Source organism: Cygnus atratus, chromosome 7 (assembly GCF_013377495.2).
Source record: "Cygnus atratus isolate AKBS03 ecotype Queensland, Australia chromosome 7, CAtr_DNAZoo_HiC_assembly, whole genome shotgun sequence".
In the NCBI taxonomy this organism is placed as follows: Eukaryota; Metazoa; Chordata; class Aves; order Anseriformes; family Anatidae; genus Cygnus; species Cygnus atratus.
In genome coordinates, this window is record NC_066368.1 from 15781550 (window position 1) to 15804632 (window position 23083).

The 23083-nt window shown below is 34.8% G+C and overlaps 1 protein-coding gene across 3 annotated transcripts in view; it reads left to right on the plus strand.

The window, feature by feature from the left end:
* KNDC1 (kinase non-catalytic C-lobe domain containing 1) overlaps positions 1 to 23083 on the plus strand; it is a 61191-nt gene that overhangs the window by 12501 nt on the left and 25607 nt on the right. For 2 of the 3 annotated variants that reach the window (XM_050712023.1, XM_035543494.2), the window contains exons 4-9: positions 8751 to 8897; positions 10537 to 10654; positions 11027 to 12042; positions 19948 to 20062; positions 22060 to 22131; positions 22234 to 22295. In XM_050712023.1, the coding sequence (XP_050567980.1) occupies positions 8751 to 8897; positions 10537 to 10654; positions 11027 to 12042; positions 19948 to 20062; positions 22060 to 22131; positions 22234 to 22295 (1530 nt within the window). Of the gene's footprint in view, positions 1 to 8750; positions 8898 to 9798; positions 9912 to 10536; positions 10655 to 11026; positions 12043 to 19947; positions 20063 to 22059; positions 22132 to 22233; positions 22296 to 23083 lie in introns of those variants that run through there. The other variant, XM_035543485.2, reaches the window with a different exon arrangement.

The window sequence follows — 23083 nt, forward strand, 5'->3', positions numbered from 1 at the left end:
TTCTCAGTGGATTATAGGTGATTTAGTCAAAAAAAAAAAAAACACACCCTTCGAGTGTTTCAACAACCTTTAAAGTAAACAAAAGACAATTATATGCAAACTGGTAAAACTAATTCAAATAGGAAAGATAAGCTAAATATTTTGTTTTGGTTTTGAAAAATAGTTAAATTGATGTGTCTTATTCCTATGAAATGTGAAAAGGCAGTTGGATTATCTACTGTATAAGTATTCTTATAAGCATATAAACGCATGGTTGAAATGCCAAATGAAACCTACTGGTGTAGGGAGTAGATAAAATAAGGTTCAGGATATATATGTCAGTCCTACTAAAGAAAACTGAGCTGACAGTTTGGTACTGTAGTATTTCTCAATAGCCGATCATTACTGCTCTGGTCTCAGCTGTTGGTCCTTCTCTAAATTATAAAGCATTCTTTCCAACAAATCAGAACAGCAGAAGGTATAAAGGAAGTCTTGCTTTTGCCACTTCCCTGGCATTTTAAAGCAGTGGCTTTGAATGCTATGAAATTATCACTACTGTTCTGTTCTTTCTTTAGCTCTGGGAGGGGAGAAAAAAAAAGACTTTTTTACCTATTCTTCTGGAGGGTATTTTGGCTTTGTTTTTATCTGATGGGGAAATAAGTCTTTTGAAACAGCTTGTGCACTTTTTATTGCATTCTACTTCCTTTAGTCTCATGTAGCCTCCTTTGGAGACTAATTCTTCATAACAGCAGAAAGGCTTCTCATCAGCAAATGGTAACTCTTCTCTTCCTGTAGTCTAAACCATTCTCTAAACCATTCTCTTTTCTGAATGTTATTTAAAGCTGTCTTTTCCTTCAGTGACAAAAATAAATTACTTTCATTTGGTTACCTGGGCTTCTGCTGTGCTATAGAAGAGAAAATGAAATCTTCCTGCTCTTGCTTTTGCATCATTGGCCCAATTGAGGAAAAGTCAGGAACTTTGTGATGAACAAATATTACCCTTTAGTTGCTTTACACAAAGAGCTAACCAAAGGAAGGAATATGAGATCAACAGGATTTTTTCTGACAGCTGTCTTTTTTTGTTGGTGTTATATTTAGAATCCCTTAAAATGTATAACTTGATTACCCCCCCAAAAAAAATACAGCTTGTTGGTTAGTTTTTAAGTTGAGCTTGCAAAATTGTCATAGAGGTCTTTTCTAACAGGCTTTTTGAGCTTATTGTCTCTAAATCTGAAATGCAACTTTTTAGAGTTTTATTTTCATCAGTAGAAGTCTATCTCATAGGCAGAAAAATGCCCTCAGAAGAAAAATAATGGAGTGTATAGATGCCCTGCTCAATGAAAATGAGCAGTACTTTTTTTCTTCTTTACTTTATTAGGTTCTTATAAGTGGGCATTATTAAAGCTAATCTATCTATAAGAGAAGGCTCAGGGGAGACCTCATTATAATGGCCTTACTATCAGCAATAACTTAACTTTCTATTGCACTTACCACTTATTTCCATAATTTACTCTTTAGCACACTTTTATAATCCTTTTGAAATATAAGCCTGAGTCCTTAAAGGCAACAAGACCTCCAAAACTATTCCTTGTCATTACTTGATGTCAAAATATGTCTCACAGGAATTTTATGTCTGTTTTACATGGTTATTTGGGTCATAAACAAAGATCCATGATAATTGCTAGTGCCTGGAGACTAAACATTTGTCATTGTTCCAGGAAATATAAAATTTTTAACCATTTGTATATATGTCATTTCACCAGGTTATGAGAACATTCATAAATACCTTCTTTCTGAAAAGTTCAAAAACTGCTTGATTTAGAATTAGATGGCAGAAGAGATGGTTTCATAATCTCCAGATGAAATTTTGAGACTACTTCAGTCTTCACTATGAGTTGAATGGTCATAGTTATCTCATTATGCTGCTTTCGATTTAGTTAACAGAGCCTTAAGGATTATGACAAAAGGTTTCCACCTACACATCATTTTCCTTAATTACAGCATTTCAAAGAGCAACTGAGAACATACATTTAAAGTTAAGGATCTTGTCTCCTGGGAACTGCATTGCAAGTGGCTTAGACTTTCTCAGGTGACTACTGGAGCAGGTTTTGTTTAAACCTGTTAGTATATATTTGCTTCAGGATTCTTGAACATCTGAGCCCTTTCACCAAGTTACTAAAGTCAGGTGCTCCTTTATCTCAACTACTGTATGTTGTCATTAGGCAACATATGTTGCCACTTCACTTAGGGATGCTGATTTAATCAGTTTGTCATTTTGGAAGAAGAAGCCTGTGAGTGTAGTATACATGTTACACTTCCAATGTAAATTTCTTTGCGTGTGTGCAGGCCGTACAGTTCAGGTCATATCATGTTATACATCAGTTCTATACATCTGGTCTAATAGACAAGAAAGAGCAAGGTTTGACTCTGCAGAAAACATTCCACTATGAAACTTCAAAAAAAAAAAAAAAACAAAACCCTCCCTGTGTATCCTCCTCTGTTTACTTTCCTGACATACTATGAGTGCTACCTACTCATTTGCCATTTCTGTCACCTACAACTGTTGTGTGAAAATCCTTGTTTTAAGGGAATAAACAAGGTCTAAGGTCAGAGGCAGTGATGTTCTTTGAATGTTTTCTCCCAAGATATTATGTGGTAGGATAAGTTCAGAAGTATTTGGACAATTCTTTGCATCTGCAGTTCATCAAAGATCTTTATTCCTCCTAGAAAATTAGAAAGAATCTATTCAGATTATTACTTCAAAGAACAACAAACTGGTTACTGTACAGTAACAACTACTTTGTGTCAGAATCCTAGTGTCAGTTCATGGTGTGATAGGGGAACTGGGCAGTTGTTCAAGTTTATTGGCTTATAGTGCTCTTAACTGGAGGTATTCTCCTTCAGTTATTTAGCTCCAAAACGTGGAATAAGCATACAGCGATAGGGCATTGTGTGAATGGATCACTCAGCTCAGTGACAGATTTTACCAGTAGGCAGTTTCTCTTAAGTTTAAGATAAAAAAGAATATAATTGTTTAAACAAAACTTCAATAGCTACAAATGACATTGCCATACAATGAAAATAAATCGTGTATTTTTGCAGTTGAGAGAAGATGGAAGTAGTCTGCTCAGCATGCATATAACAATTTCCCAGGTTTTCTTGTTTTTATGCCTACAGGGAATAAATTGTGTTAGTTTAGTAAAATGACAAATGAATTACCTATGGCAGGTAACTTAAAGAGGTTAATGGCTGATAAATCATAAGGAGAACTGTGATATGTGAAACTCAGAATTTCAAAAGGAGTTTAAGAAATCTCATTGTTTAAGAAGCTTTAAAGATAAATGTCTGTAGCTTTTGCTATATAACCTCTCAGGTCTTCAAAGTTTTACTGTAATGCTTTTTCTTGCATGTCATTATTACACTTCTGCAGTCCTACAGGAAAGTAGCCAATTGAAGTGCTATTCATCCGGGTTAGGGTGCTGGTCTTTGTGATTAAAGGAGGCTGAAGCTGGGATGGAAGCATAAGAAACATGTTCTTAATTTGCATCATCACCCTGCAAATACAAGAGTAATTTCGTGAATGTAGCCTGGTTCAAAATTTGTCAGCTACTGTGTTTGTTCATCTTTGTGTGACTTCTTAAAGTGAAATGGATGTTTACAACAGTCATTGACAGTAGCTCAAGATATATCTCAGTCTTCACTACAGTAGGTAGAGTAGCAGCCTCTTGAAACTTTGTTGAGGTCCAGTTGAAAAGTTTATATTTTCTCTGAGTGTAGCTCTGGACTGACAGTATTATTTTTTCAAACCCATCACTGCTATAGATATTGGAAGCTTAGTCTGTGGACAACAGCCACCTGTTTTATATAGCCATATAGAAAACCAAAACAGCTGTTAAAATAACATGCTTGCAGGTAACATGGAGACTACTGTAAGCTTTTTAAAGCTTACATTATACTTTTAAAAAGCTATTATGCTTTTTAAAAAATAATAATAAAAAAAAACTCCTATCAAAGAAGACCTCAAAAGACCTGAAAAGTGGCTTGTATATGGCAACCTAAGGAGGTGATTAGAAGCAAGTCAAAAGGTATGCACTAAAAATCCTTAATTAAAGTCCTAAAAAAATAAATAAATTAGCAAGAACTGTAAACTCTGGTAAGTTGAAGGAGAAGAAAATGGAACAAGGTGGGACAAAAAATAAAACTGAACAGAAGTCTTTAAAAAAAGAAAACTATTAAACACAGGAATGCTGCACAGAGTCTGTAAGTCAGCAGATGGACAAAGGTGTAAAAGAATGATTCAAAGAAAGGTTCTAACCGCAATTCTTCTTCATAGAGAACTATCAAAACTTTTGCTTAAATCACAGTTTCAGTTGAATAGACTATTGACCATATTGATGAAACTAGCAGTAAAATAAATTTCTAAGACCAGATGGTAAAACAGCATTCATAAAAGAAGTAATTACTTACAGTAATATTCTTAAGCCTGGAAGAGGATTCCCTGAGGGAGAGTTTTATGCTAGAAATCTGTGAAGTCTTCCACCGCAGCAGACAGATTATTTGCCAGCCCTCATAAATTGAAAAGTGAGTGGCAACAATGAGATGAACATAGGTAGATTTAAAAATAAACATGAGGAATTACTTTGTATTTTCAGAAATTTTCACAGTAAAAGCAGATTGCAAAATTATGTGTGGATAAAGTTTAGACAAATTTATGGAGGAAATGTCTTTTCCTGAACCGTAACAGAAAAGAAGCCCTCAACTACAAAACAGTGAGATTAGGGTGATGTACTAAATAAGGTTTTCCCCAGTTCAAACTGAATGACATAACTAGAGATCACAAGAAATAAAAGCATAGTAAAATGTAGTAAAAATACTAATAAATAAATTCAGTCATAGTGTGTGATAAGTGCATTTAGATTTTGATTGGATCATTTCTCCTCAAGTTGTAGCATTGTTTTTTAGATGATTGCATCAGCAAAGTCTTATTTGTGTTTTTGCAACATAAACTGATTACCTAACATTTGCTTAAGAACATATTAAAACATGAAAGTGTTTAGTTAGTTGTTAGGTCAATAAAAAGGCAATTTGAGATGTGGAATAAATGCTACTCTCAGTTGGTGAGCAGTTTGAGAAGAATCTGGCCTGTAATCGCATTTTGTTGTCCAGTTTTCTGAAATCTTTTGGAGAATAACTTTTTCAGGTAAGACTAGGTAGCAACTACAGTTAAAAGGGATAAATTGCAAGTATAGCATTGGTTTAAAATGTTATTTTTGCAGCATTTGCTGCCAATTCAAGATAGAGTGTATGTTTTGTGAGTAGTATACTGGTTTAGCACTTCTAAGACATTCTGCAGACTAATTATCTGCACATCCAAAGTGCTAAACGAACAAAATGCTAATATTAAATACTGCACCTTCCAGTATACAGTTTATGCAGAAAAGAGTTTTGTAATGAAGAAAAGTATTAAAAAGATAATAGGCCTATTTCCCTTTCATTTTGTTGCTGAGGAATATTACCGTCTGACTTCCTTTTGCATAAAACATGTTTTAGAGTGAGTTGGCATATTGAAAAAGACATAAGTAAATATGAAATGCTTTCTCCTAGTAGTAATTTTAAGCATTAGCTTGAATTTGTTTGTAAGACTTTGAGATTTATAACAACACTGAAGCTTTCACTTATGGAACCCTTAAATGATTTGAACTGTGACAGCAATCTCAATAAAATGGAAAAAAAAAAATGGTGCAAGGTAAAGTAAGGGTCATATATCAATGTCAAAGCCAAGAATTATTTTATTATTTTCCATTAGCTTATCATTTAGTCAAAAATATTTTACAGCAAGTATTAATTCTATTATGGTCTTTCTTTCTCTGTTGATGACCTAAATTTCTGAATTCAGTGAAATTTCAATACAAAATGTAAATGGACATTCATAATTGCAATATCCTAAATGCTCGTGCAGTTGCTATTCAAAAGCTCTTTTGTCAGCTTTTTTTCTGCATTGTTTGTCTGCAAGTCTGAGTTCCTATAGAAGCTTAGCTCTTGAGTCCTGCCAAGCAGTAACACAACAGTGCCTCTGTCACAGTGTGTGTGTAGGCTTGGAGCTTTTGCTTCCTCTCGTGATCTTTTGATTTGCAGATTTTTAAAATGAGAATGGATCATTATTATTCTCTGAGTTCACTTCCTGTAGTGGTCATAAAATAGCATGTAGCAAGCTAAATAACTTTTGATTGGAATTGACAGAAGCCTTTTTGAATGTAGTTCACTCATAATATAAAATTCTAACACGATGGCAGAAGATGTCCTCACCCTTAGCCTGAAGATTTTATATATGTAGCATCTTTACCTTTTTGAATTTTTATCTGTTTTTTGTTTTATTACTTTTGAGTCTTGCTACACCTTTGTGTCTTAGAAAACACTCTGTATTAGAATACACCTACTATTCAAACTATATGAAGCCACATGTATGATTATCACTATCAAATCTTTTCCATCATATGAGCTCCCTTAGCCTGTTGCTGAGAAGATGATTTTCAGGACCTCAGCTCATATCTGTGACTCTTCTTTCTGTTGCCATTTTGCTTTAAGTGTACATTATTTCCATAATGACTTTGCCATTAATGCATACGGTGATGATTTTATATATGATTTTTGTTACTTTGAGCTAAGTGTAAGTGTACTCCTACAACCAGATCTGGAGATCTGATTTTCTAATATAACTTCCTCCCTTTCTTCACACTCTTCTTCAAGTTGATAGAGTAGTGCAGTCTTGCCAGTATGGCCCAGGTATCTTCTGTTACAAGTCAGATATAGTCTTTTATCTTGAAAGTCTCTGTAGGAATTGTGAAGAGAGGTGTGTGTTTGGTGTTTTGTTGTTTGTCTTCCTTTTGGATTCTTCTCGAAATGCATTTTAATTATCAGCTTCTGGAAATGTAGTATTCTTACCCCATAACATAACAGTTTCTATAATTCATAAACAATTCTCCTTAGCAGGGTTGAAGACTTTTCCCCTGCTCCCCCACCCTCTCAACTAAGGAAGAAACCTTCACTTGGCAGGCATGGGAGTGTTAAGTGGCATGACACCACTCTTGAATAATTAAAATTCGTCGCTTCTAATATAGTGCTTACTTTTGTTGTCTTCCAGGAGAAGGGAAGTTGTTTGCTGCCCTTCCGTATTCATTTTCAACATTTCTTAACACACTAAAAATATTTAGACTGTGAGATTTTATTTTTTTTTTTTTGCTGAGAATAGTCACTTCTAGTGAGCATTAGATATTTTCTACTTGTGGATTTGCTTTATTTATTGCATTTATCATCTTGCTCTCCTTTCCCAGAAAGCAAAATTTTCTTCTTAAACACTGTGGTAAGTGGAAGCAGCAGATTTGATGCATAAACTTGTGGAACACCCCCCCTAGTGGATGATCACAAACTCATTTTCTCATTGTTTCACTTTAGATACCAGGCTTAACTTTTAAGTTGGAAAACTTCTTTAACTCATGAATACCTTAATAAAAGTAAAACGGGATGCTATTTTTATGTGAATAATGCCATATGTTGAAACAACATATCTGTTCCTCTGTTCTTTTTATAACACGTCTGATATGTGAATTGCTGGACACAGGTCTGAAAGGCAAGGTGGTAGAGAGCAGCTCAGCAGAAAGGGATCTGGGGGTGCTGGTTGACAGCAGGCTCAACATGAGTCAGCAGTGTGCCCTGGCAGCCAAGAAGGCAAACAGCATTTTAGGATGCATTAAACACAATATTAGCCAGCTGGTCAAACGAGGTGATTCTCCTGCTGTATTTAGTGTTGGTGCAACCTCACCTAGGTTACTGTGTGCAGTATCGTGCGCAATAGAAAAAAGGATGTTCAGGTACTTGAAAGCATCCAGAGGAAGGTAACAAATCTGGAAGAAGGGCTGGAAGGCATGTCCTACAAGGACAGGCTGAGGACACTTGGGTTATCTAGTCTGGAGAAAAGAAGGCTCAGAGGTGACTTAGCTGCTCTCTATAACTTCCTGAGGAGGGGAAGAGCAGAAGGAGGTGCCGGTTTCTGCTGCATGGGAACTGATGATGGGACACATGGGAATGGCATGAAGCTGCACCAGGAAAGGATCAGATTGGATGTTAGGAAAAATTTCTTTACTGTGAGGATGATCAAATGCTGGAACAGGCTTCCTTGTGAGGTGGTTGATCTCCCATGTCTGTCTGTTCAAGAGAGATTTGGACAACTCCCTCATAAATCTGCTTTAATTTTTGGTTAGCCCTGAAAATATCGGAGTATTTCTTAAAACTTGTTAAATAATATGGTGTATTATAAAAAAAGCAAGCAGAAATGCTTGATGGCACTCTTAAAATACTGTTATATATGAAGTTTTTTGTCAAACATTTTTCCTGTTAACAGAAATGCCACTTCAGTCTCCCAGCATGCTTCGAACTTAAATACTACTTACAGACAGACAGGCACACAGAGAGCGATTTTATATTTAAATGTAGCTGATGAACAATTTTAATGCTGGTTCCTGGTAAGGAAGAATAAAGGTTCTAGCTGGACCACAGTATTATTTCTTTATGTTGGTAATGAGCATATTCTCCAAAGCAGTACTGAAACCCTGTTTTGTTCCTCTTGATCCTTTAAACTAAACTACCTTTCCAGTAAACTGTTACCTGGTAAGTTAAAAATGAAAGCAATGTAAGCTGTACCCCTTGTGTTCTCAGAGCTCTTTTGGAGAGATAATTAGTAACATATTCAATGTCTTTTTTTAAACTTAATGCAGGCACACATCTATTCTCTGGGTGCAACATTGAAAGCAGCAATTGAATATATAGTAGAACCTGAGATGGAATCTGAATTTGGGCAAGATCTGCATACTCTACTGGAACAAATGCAAGAAGAGAATCCTGAAAATAGGCCAGATATTGAGGTAAAACAGCCTTCCATAGCTTTCCATTAAAAAAAAAAAGCTTGTACATGTGTAATTGTTGATAGAGATATTATTTATATATAATATGCTCTGATTTTACAGCAAAGCTGAAATTTTCCCATACTCAGCAGAATCTCTCTTCTCTTGCTAATCTAGTGGAAATACAACTTCAATATCAGATGTAAATGGATTATGGTGTTTCCATTTTTAAGAAGACTGGGTGCAGCACTTGTGGATCTAAATTTTTTCATTATCTGTTTCTTCCCACTTAATTTTTAATTTACGGAGTATAACAACTGTTCAAATGTCACTTTTCTTGGCTTCAGTTTTTCTACTTCAGAATAGTATTATATTATTTTCCTTCTGAGATGGTAGTGTATATTTTAAATGGTATAGCACCCCTAATGAATACTTTGCAAGAAGGAGTGCTGCAGTAGAAGGATGAAAAAGTTCATTTCTGTAAAGCAAATAATACCTCACTCCCTGGTTGAGGGCTGCCCAGACAGGAGACCGTTCCTAACATGTAGCCTGCTGTATTTCTATTTGTGTACTTTTTTTTTATCATAGTCGGGAAAGCTATGATTGTGTAGCAATTGGTCTGTAATCCCTGAAAGCTATTGCTGACTACTCACACTAACTGAAAATGGAGTGGATCAAGGCCGGCCTAGGGTATATATAAAGGTTGCTTTGCAGTTATCTGTCCTTTTTAAGTTCCTTTTCCGCTGGACTCTTTCTTGGGCAGATGGAGTGGTGGGAGCTATTTTAAGGGCTGACCCATAGAGTTTTCTAGGCATTTCACTAGGCTCTAGCATGGCTGGATACCTGTCTCACTTTTTCCTGTCCTTCCTCAGTCTGATCTGTGAACCAACAGTTATTTTTCTTCTTCCACTTACAACAGCAGAAGAGCAGTGAAGAAGGTTAATGGGGAATTAAGACCAGCTCCTTAGAGCTGTATAAGGTCTCATCATTGGTTATAGCTGACGAGGACAAAGTATGATGCATTTAGAAAGAGTTCTCTTCTACTTCCTGCCCATAGTGACAAGCTGTTAAATGTATGTAAATGTCTGTAGACTGTGACTGATATCAGTGTTTGTCATTAAATGATGCCAAGCTACAGATTAGAGATCCTAATGTAATGCTGTTTCTTCTTGTGATCTGATGATGACTGCTTTTGCTAACAGAGTAATGCTTTCTAGATATTTGTTTGTCAGTAATTTTTAAAAGATTCAGGACTTACTTTTAATGTATTTTTGGTGATTAGAAATATTTATCATACTGCTCGACTCAAGTGAACCATTAGCTGCTTAAAAATAATCCATAGTAGCTTTTTATGTTTGCAATATATTATTCGTGAAATGACATTTAAGATGATTAATTTTTATCAGTTGTTCTCAGTGTGTTCTAACTGTAGGCTAGAACTTGAACTGTATTAAATAATTTCATGATAGCCCATGGTTAAAATGATAAATGAATTCAACTGCATAATAGAAATGTACAGTATAATGAAGTGTGCAAGAAAGACCTCCAGTGTAGCATCTTATAATTTCAGATGTACTGTGTGAGTTAACATGATTCACTTTACTCAAAATTCACATATCTATTCATTATTAAATAAGTATTTAACACTAATTTTCTCTAGAGTATTTTGTCATTATGTGAAGAAAAACTGAAGATTGCTTCATCAAGTAATATTTGTCGAAGCCTGTCTGCTGTTGGAAGAAGGGTTCTTTCAATTGAATCATTTGGTGCTTCTCAAGGTAAACTTAAAATGTACTTAGTCTAGAATTTTAGACTGTGACATCTGAAAATACTGTGTATACCTTTCCTGTTACAGGTTCCTTTCTGGATATCAAAAAGTTGTTAAATATTTATGGATTGGGGGTGGGGGCAGGAAATGCACAACTCTTAATGAACATAATGTATTTTGAATAAACATTTTATTTCATTTTGACTCTCTGTATAGAATGTTCTCTAGTGATGTGTCCAGAAATAATGATTTTTTTTAGAATAAATGTAATTTTTGTAATTGAATGTACTTAACAGTAGTAGCTGAAAAAACAATACATTTACTAGGAAAAATTAGAAGGTTTAAATACACATTTAATATAAGCATCTGTTTTTACATCTAGATGCCTGTGATAACATGTGGAAGGGAAGAGTGTGTCAGAGAAGTTTGGGATCTAAATTATACTCAAACGAGAAAAACAATATAGGTGATTTGTCTGCAGTGGAAGATGTGACAGCTACCTGTCATAAGGACTCTTCTGTAGTTACTATGGTGACTGGCAGAGACAGTGGTTTAAAGGAAGTGCAAATTGATCTGGATAATGAGAAAACTCAACATTCTCAACTTGCAACTCAAGCTAAAAAGAGCAAAGAAGAGGACAAACATGCAGTATATACTGACAGCTTTGCTAGTGTTGCTTTGGATATAAAATCATGTGTTATTGACCTGGAGAGAGATGGCATTTTTAAGAAAGGTTCTTTGAGAAAAATTAAAACCTTTCCAAAGCTACCACTTGAACCTACAGAAACAAATCATTTTTTTACATCTGCAACCAACAGTGGAACTCTAGCTAGGAAAAATCACTTGCTTACACATGAGTCACTACCTCTAGACAATAATAATGAAATTGCTTTTTCAAAGGGAAATCTTAATTCACTTGCTATTAGTAGTCCGCACATAACAGAACCAAAGAATCACCAGGTTACTGATCTTCATTTAGAAGCTCCTTGTGTGTGTACGCAGGTGTCTGGCATGAATCTAGAAGAACACGTATCACTTATTAAAGGTAAAAAGATAGGTTTTATTTCATCTGATCACAAAGAAGACTGTTCTGATACTACCTCTGAAATGCCCATTACAACTGGTATGCTAAAAAGTCCAAATCAATCAATTGCTGGAGCAAAAATGCTAGACAATTACATGGCATTGGAAGACTGTACTGAAACTTTTCAAGGGTCAAATGAAAATTCTTTATCACGCTTCAACAAGATGACCTCAGTGTTGACAAAACCCAGTGGGAACAGATATGGATCAAACCTAATTAGGTCTCCAGAATTAAGCAGCGGTACAATGAGCGCAAACAATAATGAAGATAATCTTTATCAAGGCAGAGGGTCAGAAATCAAAAGTAATGAGCAGGTAGTAAAAATAAAGTCTTCATTGTATAGTTGCTGTAGTCATTTATGTGGAGATGAAATGACTTAAATACTGTGTGTTCGCTTTCTGCTCCCCCTTCCCTCTTCAGCATCCTGGAAAATCAAATTTTGCTGGTCTACACACTTTAAGAGTTAACATTGTAAACATGATGATGCTTTTTTTCCTCTTTAAAAGTAAAGTGCTACAGTGAAATTTATGCTATTGAAAAATCAAACTGCAGTTTAATTTTTTTATGCAAATGGTATTGGAACATGCTTGCTAGTGTGTCAGAGTAGCATAATTAATACCTAATTACATATGTCCGAAAACATTACCAAAGCATACGTAGATTTTTAATCCTTTTATGTTACTGTCAATGCATAAAGTTCACTATCTTGCAGTAGGTATCCCAGGTGCTTACAAAAATTTCAGAGTTCCTGGCTGTATACCTGACCTCACTGTAATCAATGGCAATATCTCGTCTGCTTCAGGAGGGGAAGATTCCACGTTTTTAATCTACGTGTGCATTTAGGCTTTTGAAAATTGTACATATATTGTATCTGTTCTGTGCTCTTAAATGACTGCCTTTGTGTGTTATGTATATTTCATGACAGAATTCAAATATGTGCACAATATGATGGATATGTTGTCTCAAGCATTTCATCCCTATATACATAGCCAAATAAGAGGGAAAGCTGATACTAGTTGACTAGACTTTGGTGATAGTGTAGTATGGTCTCTCCTCTGTTCAAATTACAGATTCTCAGGGTGGACAAGTTTGGTCTCTGACTTGATGGTTTTCTCTTGTGCCACACTCAAAGAGTTGTAAACAACCCCTGTGACATAGTTGCTGAAATGGTTGATGCTTCTCCAGCCATGTTGTGACTTGGAAGAAATGAGCAGCACAAATTTCACCCATTTAATTTCCAGAAATTACGCTTAGGTGAAGAGTATTTTTTTCTTCTGTTTTCTACTGACAACTCAGCCCTGTTCTTCATGCCTAATAGGCAGCCTTCCAGCTGTCCCATGCATCTGGCATCTAGGGTTGATTTCAGTCCATATCAATCCCTCTTTTCACGGGAACACCTCAACTGAATCAGTAACATAGGACCATCCAACTGTGTAAACAGCCTTTAGTTCATCATAGCTTTAAAACACAGCAAACAAAGAAAAGTAACATTGAAGATTGTTCTGCCTTTTTTTCTTTCATCTGTTTTATTCCTTCAATAACTGTATACTTATTAAATTATCAATGCAGGAAGATAGTGAATATAGATAAGTACCACATGGCATGGTTTTGCTCTCTGAGGCACTTACTCATTATATACATGAGTCATTTATTAGTTATTAAATCCTGCAGGTTTTTCTTCAGACTCTAGGAAAAGATCCATTTGTTGCAGATGCATCTTTTTTTTTTTTTCTTCCCTTCCAGGTCTGGGTAACTTCATATATTCAGAAGGGAGTAAAAAAGAATAATCAGATCTATAATCATTCCAAATTTTTCTGCTTTTGCTATGTCATTTGTTTCTCTGGCTTTACATGAACCTGCTTTATTTTGCAGATGTTCTTGTATTTCTAACAAGGATCATAGCAATTTCAGTCAGTGGCTTCTTGTGAGAAAACCTGTTCATATATAGAAATCTAGTTGTCTTAGTATTCAAGTAACAGAAACAACTATGTCTGCATTCTTTCATCTTATGTGCATGTCTCCTTTTCTGAAAGGTATTTTTATGCTGAACTGCATTAGTGTTCTTTGTCGTGGAGAGGTTTGTTAAGATAATTCTGGTTATCAGACCACTGCTTCAGGCTCTTGCCATGAGGTGGTAGTAGTCTTACTTCAGCCTTTGTTAAATAGGGAGGTGTGATGCATAAGCTGCAGTCTCTTAAGAACATAAATTGACTGCACTGATAAAGGTCATGGGGTTTTTTGGGGGGTGGGGGGAGGGAGGAATCTGTTGAAAAAAGGTGCATATTCTGTCCTGAGTGGATTACCAAAACAACAATTTAAGTCTAGGTACATTAAGATACTTTCAAGAAAATAGTCTTCCTCAAAATTAAGGTTTCCCAAACTTCTTGCAGAATTTAAAAGCTGTAACAAATGTCCTATTTGCTTTTCCTGCAACAGGAGTTCAGACTGGTACACAGCAAAATTAGCCAAAACATGTTTTCAGGTTAGTCTGCCCTTTTTCTGAAATTCAAACATTTTGTCTTTAGTTTAAAATAAAATTTTCTTTCAGCCTTAACAGAGCTTCATTCTTCCAAATATGTAGGCCCTTAATAGAAGTGAGGTTATCCAGCTCCCGCCAAACTCACGGGACAGTCGCAATAAATTAGAAAAGGTAATCATTATTCCAGTTACCAAATAAGCAGTGTATTAACATATGATCAAAAATGAAGACGGTAGAGTGGCAGTTGTCGAAGAAACTAGAGATTTATTAGCTGTGTTTTCAGTAGAAGGAAGGTTTTATAGACTTGTGCTTTTCTTTTTTTTGTAGTTGATTCTAGCAGATGTTCAGGTTCTACCACTCATTATCATTTGTTAAAATCCTGTGTTGGTCTTAAGTAATCAAAGAGGTTTTTCTTTAACTGCAGTAGGAAGAAAAACACCATTTAGATGGCATCAACATTTGTGAGCAATACCTAGATTTACCAAACAAAATGATCATGAAATTGCTGTCTGTTCCCTGAAAACCTGAGCTTCTAGCACAGCAATCTTTGTTTTCTGAAGGAGATACTGAGGGAGGGTCATTTATTTTCAGTAGCTATTGAACTTTATGGAGGATTCTATTATAAGTTCTCATAGAGAAGTCTCTGGGTTATTTTGCTTTGGTTGGTTCTGTGTTTTTTTTTTTTGTTTGCTGGTTTGTTTTTAATGTTTTCAGGGTTTTTTTGTCTTTTGGAAGACATATTTTTTCCTCAGGCTTCTGAAACTTCTGCCTTTATATTTCCTCCTGACAACTGCAAAAATAAAACATACTGTGCTATTCCTTATATGAAGGAGTTGCACCTGATTTTTCTGTATACTTTCAAGTTCTCTTTCATTTCTCATTGCCAGAATGTACTGAATACCTAAAAATAAAATAAAATAAAAATTTTTTTTGAACTTCCTAAAAAACTAAAACTTGAGTCTGAGGGTTTGTTCACTTACTGCAAAGGCACAAAAAGTGTGAAACCCTTTTAATGTAATTTTGATCTTCTCTGGCCTAAATGGATAAGATACTGTTGAAAAGATTTACAGAGCTGCTCTTTCACTAGTTTCCTGTAACAGATAAGTATGATTATGGTAAAACAGAAATTCAGGATAGTATTTCTAGCATCTCTTTAAATATTTCTTGTTCTTGAAAATGCAACATCAGTCCCATCTGGTTGAAGATCAACCTTGTCTACACTGGAGAACAGACAGTTTTTTTTTCTTACCTGTCAATAATACTTCTCCGGAGGACAATATTTTTTCTAATATCCCAACACTGCTTCTTAATGTTGTGTGCTTTACTGCTAGTAGGCATTACTAAAAGTACTTGCTTGCTTTTGTCTGGCTTCTGCAATGTATCTTGTGAGGGTTTTCTCAGAGATTTTTATAGTTTTGCATGCCATAAATAAATATTTTTCACTTGAAGTATGAGTGGGGATCTCTTTTTTCTCTAACCAATTTCATTCCAATCAGGTGTGTATCATCTCTAATGCTTCTAAATGTTTCTCTGCAATTCAAATGCTATGGCCTTCATATGGGAAGGGTTAACAGGAACCTGGCATATATACATTTGTTTTCTGTTGGTCATTCATGCCCTGTCAAGCATGAGAGAAGTCAAAATCCATGTAGCTAGAGAATGACACTTGAACACCGGGGAAATAACACTTGAAACAAAGAAAACCTGTCTATTCCTAGATAGTACTTATTAAGTAAAGAATAAAACTTTATTTGCTTTTACTGTTTAAAATATGTTGGCATTACGTTCATGAAACATAGTATGTTGGAACGGTTTGAATATTTTACTAAGAGTTTGGTTGTGCAGTTTTGGTGCCAACAATGAAATAGTAGACCTGATAAATGATCTTTACAACACAGGGGAAAAAATCATCACTTTCACAACAAGTGACGTTTAAACTTCAGTCTTTTTGGCGTAAAGTAAATGTCATCAATATGTAATTATAGGCAATAATAAGTCATGTAACTTTTTCATACTTACTATCAAAAATTCTGTGCTGTGAAAAGCTTTTTCTTACTTTAAAAATGGGTATATAGTTTTTGCTATGAAAAGGTACGTTATAATCCATTGCCTCATCCTGAATTTTTTCACATTTTATAATGTTAGTGGGAAGTGTCCCTGCCTATGGCAGGGGCGTTGGAACTTGATGAGCTTTAAGGTCTCTTCCAACCCAACCCAAACCAGTCTATGATTCCATGTTTGCTCTTTGGTGCAATATTAATGGTGATAATATAGAACAGAAGCTTTAATCAGCATTAAAGCAGTGTTAATGCTTTAAGTGAAGTGTACTTGAGGTCTTACAGATGCCGAACAGTTGTCTTGAGCTTGCTTTGCTATAAAGTCTGGCTAGATAGTCGAGAAACAAAGCATGCCGCATGCTCTCTAACTAAAAAATAATAATTAAAAAAATATATATATTTTCTAGCACTCCAAATTTTTTCTTGGGGCTTTTTTGAGTTGTAGGAAACAGTAATAGCCATGAACCAATCACTTGCATGTAAAAGCAAAACTAAGACATGCCTAAGTAAGGGAGACTTCTAATTAAATGTTTACCAAAGCATAGGCATGTTCAGCAGAACTTGAATGTGCATTAAGTTAAATAACTGTTTTGGTACTTACATAAAATTGTCTTAACCATAGGCTGAGGTTCATGCTGTTTTTCATTAGGAAAATATTTTAACAATGCATGTGTTTTTTCATCACAAACGTAAATGTGTGATGAAACATATTATCGTGCATTGACTATATTAGATGACTTCCACAAGATGGTAGAAGGAAAAGTCCTCAGCAGGTCTCTTCAGGTGAAGTCCTCCAAGGTTCTTCCTTTCCAATATGGGAAGGTGAGCATTTGGAATAATTAGGGACATGAGAATAATGACCTGCTTAAGTATCTTTTTCAGGAATAAAAATAACCTTTTCATGTAGTCGCAGGTGTGAGAAGGACGTGAATTACAGTAAGAGGCTGTAGCAATGCAATCAGTCAGCATCTTTATAAAAGTACAGGATGACAACTAGCACATTACTAGCTAGCAATATTAATACTTGAAATTTAATCTTACTTTAGGGTGCTTGTCAGAGAGAAGTAATGAGGGTATACATTTAAATGACATTCACTAATCTGTAATCAGACTACAACTTTTTTTTTCCTCTGACTCGGGTTAATTTGGCTGTCTTGTGAATGGCAGCGATTCTCACTTCTGCTAAGATTTGCTTTTCCTGCATCATTTTTTCTTCTGAAATAGAGTTTCAGTTTCTGGTGCCTTTTCATCCCCTGTGTTGTTATCTATCTTTGATACTTTCCTCTTTCTTATCCTAAACTTCTACTGCTGCTCTTAGTGTTTATTACTTCCTTCCTGCTGTGCTTAAAGCTCTATCATTTATTTCTTCCTCTAGAGAGCTTGAATATCCCAAAGCTGATGAGAAATACCTTTCAGCTTCCTGCTGTACAAGTAACTTCAATCTTCAGTTTAGTGAGAGTTTCTTCTTCCTCTTGCTAGCCATTCATTATCTCCTCCTGAAGTGAGAGGTGATTTGTATATAGAATGGAGGGAGTCCATCTCTCGGCTGCAGCTTTTGGAGCCTCTAGGGACATAAACTTCAAAAGAAAGCAATGGTGGTGTATACTTACCACAAAAATATCCCCAAATCCCAAAATGTTCTTCTTAATATTATAGTGAGTGTGGAATTTCTCTTTTCTTTTCCCTCCATTTCTGTCCAGGGTGAATTTGAAGATTTGGCTCCTTTTTTCATTGTAAAGTGTCTGCAAGAAAAGACACTTCTGAGGCATATGAGAGCCAGTATGCTCGAGGGGGAACACAGCACTGCTCTAGGATAGTAATCAGTTAACAAAGTGAAGATCTACTTCAAATTGTTTCTAGACTAATTTATTCTTTTCACTATCTAGCTTCTTCCCTGCTGCTGCACATGAAGGAACTCATTTGTGAAAGAATTTTTCATTCTGGGATGCTGGTTATAGCAAAATTTGAGTGTAAAGCTTAACGTGATTACCTGGCTTCAAATCTGTCTATACCCAAGTTAGTAATCTTTGTAACGTGTTTCAATGGAGTATGGCCTAATAAAAGCACCAAAATCATTTTTGTTTGTAGACAGAAAATAAAACATCTTGAGTAAATAAAAAGGTGTGTTTGATGGCACATCTTGTTAAAAATTAATAACGAATATGGCTCACCCCTAAGGAATATTTAAACAGTATAAGGCCGAAGTGTTACGTCTTCTGGTTAATATTGAATTATCAAGAAAGCTTAAGCTACAGAAATTAATGTGGTTCTTTTTCTCTTCCCCATAAATTGCAGGGAAGTTGTTTGTGTTTGTTGATTAAAGATGATTTAGTAGTCTGTTCATTACATGTTTTATGATAAAATCTGAATAGTGTCTAATGAAGGGTGTTCCATGTCCAGGGTCATGAAAATATGATGAGCAAATTACGGTGCAGAGGATGATTTGTTCAAAAATAATGATGTACTACCATTGTGTGTGAGACAGATCCTTAGTCTATTTGGATTTTTTGAACACAAAATGTGTTCATTTTTTGTGATGGGGATGTATAGGTGTTCATAAAACAACAGCAGGACAGATCTGAGGTTTTAATTTTTCTCTGTCTCCTATGCTCCATTTATTTGTCCCCCCCCGACTCAATCCCCAATTGATGTCAGTAGTTGTTTTCTGCCACATGGCCTGAAGTTGATATTTAGAGATAGTTTACTATCTTAGAGTGCTGTGCTGTTTTTAAATAGTGTGTGGATCTGCCCTTATCCAGAGGTTTCTGCCTATAGTGAGTTGTTCATTGCTGTTCCTTTGATTTAAAAAAAAAAAAAAAAAAAAAAATCATAACGTCTATCTTGTATGAAATAAAGAGAAACTGACAGTGACGATCTCTTCTATTAGCACAGCTTGATCTGGAAGGTATCTGTGTAGTACTATCATGTCAAGTTTTTCTATGAAAATTCATAAAAATAAGAAAATCATAAAATGTAAAATATGGATTCTCTGAAGAACAGCCAGTTTCTGTGAAGCAGTATCTTTGTCACATCTGTCAGGTATCTTTGTACTTTGTCAGGTATCAAAAGCTAAAGTGATAAAAAGGAAAAAAAAATACTGTGATTGCAAATTGAACATCCAGTGATTAAAAAAAGAATAACATGTTTTGACTTCACATAAACCTGTTGTTAATTCTGTTGATATTGTTAACATTGTTCAAAGAAGAACAAGAAATGTTGATGAAATGTTTAAGGTAAGGCTTGTAATATAACTATTAGGGTAAATCAGGATTTGAAAGTGGCTGTGTCTTGTCGGTGGCTATCATTCGGATTTTTATGTTTTTAAGCATAGGTGACATCCCTGTAATTGTGTCATCCTTGACATTCTAGTTGAATCTTTCCTTAGTATGATGACAAAGAGCTTCCAAACAGCTCAATCTTCCTGATATACTTCTATTCTTGCTGAAATCTCACTTGAATTAAGCTTTGTTTACAATTAAGAAACTTCAGATTCATCTGTACAGTTAACTGTGTAATACTATTTCATTGAGAAGTATTATTAGTTTACTACCCTCACATAAAATAAATACATTTTCTTAATGCTTTTTAGGCGTGTGCATTGTATTTTAGGACTTTTTTTCACTGCATCATTAAATGTTTTTGTTTTGCAATAATTCTGAATAACTCTCTACATATTTTTTCAGTGGATCTCCCTAAAACTCCTGTTGTCCTCGCATGGTAAACCTCTGAAAGACTATGAACTCTGGGCATTGTGTCACGAGTGTTTATGTACTCTGCACACTTGCACAGATTATCCAGGTAGAGTCAAATATTATTTGAAAATATTTGCCTAGTTGATTATGTTCACTGTAGTAATGTTTTGTTTATTCTGTTGATGCAAAATATCTCATGACTATTTCATTTTGTATATTGAAAAAATAACAGCCAATGTTTCTAACTTTTCCCTTTTAAATTTTGACTTTGAACTTTACTCCATTTAATGGAAATTGTCCTTAAAGAGAGACTTCTGAACACTTTAAACAATATTTCCTTTAAAAATAAGTATTTGATATACTTTGCAGCAGAAAGATTATCTCAGCCTCATAATATGTTCCCAATGTTTGTGAAAGCTTCAAATAACTGTACAGTGGCTTAGATTCTAATTGAATTTGTGTAGTCAGCCTCTGCAACCATACTTACATGCACCCAGAATGCATAAGTGTTCAAAATACTAGAAACTGAATTATGATCAGAGCCTTACACAGCCTGTAAAAGTAAACATGATACAAGATAGTAAGTGTGAGGCACCTTACATAAAATTCCATATTTGACGAATAAAACTGCCCTGAAGTTGAATACTGTTTTCAGATTTAGAATATTTTTGCCAGAGGAATTTCTACTTGTTCTGAGTGTTTTTGTGATCATGTTGTATAAACTGTATGTTAAAATATCCTTTGTCTTAATGCTGGTAGAGTAAGATTGGTAACTGATGAGTCAAGTATACAAAATGTGGAATGAGATGGATTTATTATTATATACTTAGACAGCCTTTTCCTCTGAATCATTCCTTGAGTGCACTTTTTTTCCATTATCCTAAATAGCAATTATACGGGTAGGAAAACATACTCCAAAGCTAGCCTCTTCATGTATTTTTGAATTCAGTCCTTCTACAAAAGGTGCTTGCAGTCTCCACTGAGACTTTATCTCCTCTCCTCTTACCAGAGGATATTGCTTACATGTTGCTTACAAGCGTTTTAGAGGAACCAGGTGTGAATTGTCATGTTGTACTGAATTTGGCTGAGATCTGGTTTGCATGAACTGTATTGCAGATTCAGGGCCAGAGGCTTTAACTGTTGAGAAGTAATGATAGTGAGCAAGAATAATTCTCAAGGGAGCTGCCTCTGCAGAAATAACTACTAAAAGTTCGAGCTCAGGAAAGCTTTTCTTTTCAAGACAAATGGTTCAGGTCCAGCTTAAATACTGTTGAAGGTAGTAGGCAAGCTTTTATTTACATTAAACATAATGAACATTTTAATGGCATTTTAATGTGCTTTTGTACTATAAAAGCAAAGGGATGATTTTTTACTTTTCTCTCTTAGACCTCTTCAACTCATTATTCAATAACAAATTAATGTTTATTTTATTCTTAGACTTCTTTAATGTATTCAATAATAAATTGAGGTCAAATAATTAAGATTATTAATATAAAGTAAGAATATACTGTCCTAGTACTCTATTTTTATTTTTTTTTTAAAAGAGCTTATTTGACAATATCCTTAACGTTCCTTACAGTGGTGGTGGTGGTGGTGGTGGTGGTGGTGGTATTGCTAGTTAAGCATACCAAAAACAAAATCTTAGTTGAGCATTTTTTACATTTAATCCCAACTTCATTGTTTCAATATTTGTTGTTGTTGTCCTTTGCTGTGGAGAGGGGTGGATGAAGAAGGAAGAGAGGAGAGGAGAGTTTAAATGCTTATTATAAGTTTCTTTTATTGGTGCTTTGTGAGAAGCCTAGAGTACATCTAGCTATAGTATTACTTTTTTTTTTATTATTATTTTACTTTTGTTCTTTTTGTGTACTTCATTTTCAATGCTAGATACAAAGAAAATAAAATTCCACTATACAAAATGCATCTACTGTCTGTTTGTTGGTTTCTGTTCCAGCATTACTGTTAAAGCATCTTTTGTCATAGCTTAGGGTAATCACAGACATTGCAAATTATTTTAAAAATTATTTAATTTATGTTTGATTAGTGTTAAACATTTACAAGAACAAATATTTATTATGTCTTGTACTTTGGTGGCTTGTTTTGCAGTGGTCTTATGTTTGGACACTGTACTGATTGACTGCCATGGAAGTATCCTCTTTGCTGCTCCGAAAGCTGAAGGTAAACTAATATGTTGAGTGCTCTGCTTTTATTTCATTTGAGGGGGAGAGTAGAATAAAGCAAATATCTTAACTTTTGTTTCTGGTTTCTTTTCTCATTTAGAATCTTGTGATATATTTTATTTAGCTCCTGAAATTGAAGAAGAAGATGTAGATACTGAGAAGGTAATGTGGCAGGTTATGTAGGTTGCTGTTCATTTTATCAAAGGATAGTTGTATCCCTCTGCCCCTTAAAGAAGAAAACAAAGCTCATCAAAGATTCTGATAATATTTTTCTCAGTATTTCTCATATTTCTGTCTGTTCTCATATTGGTCTACCGTAAAACTAGTTGCTTCTAAAAAATCATTTTGCCTTCCAAAATTATTTGAGTAACTGCCAAAATCTGTTCTTCAATAGTTTTCCATAAGGCTTACTTATTTTCAATTTGTTAATACTGAGACAGACTTTGAAGTCATGTTTTCATGTTCTGGAGGTCATGCTAAGATCAATATATTAGACTGTCTAGGCTAAAGCCTGAATGAATCTGCTTTGGAATACTGGAAAATGTTGCTGGCAGCATATTTTTTTGGGGGGGGAACATGAATTATGGCAATGTCTCTTACCAGTACAGTTCCCCTAGACCTTTTTGCTAGAGATATAAGCCCTAAGTTGCTCTCAGACTAAAGATGATTAAAATGTTAATAAATAACAAGGTGAGCTTTTGAGAGTTATGGAAACAGATTTTACTGTATCTTTCTATTATGTAAGAATAAAAGAGGCTAGCTAATATGTACCTTGTGTCCTATAAGTCATTTAACATTAGAAATAGTAATCATGAAAAAAAAAAGGCATTAAAAATCTACTAAAGTCTTTCTGTAAATGTATCTGTAACTAGAAAACGCTCATATATCTTCTTTAAAGTTTCTCTTTCTTCTTAAACTGCTTTGATCCAGCATGCAGTTTTTTTAATAGC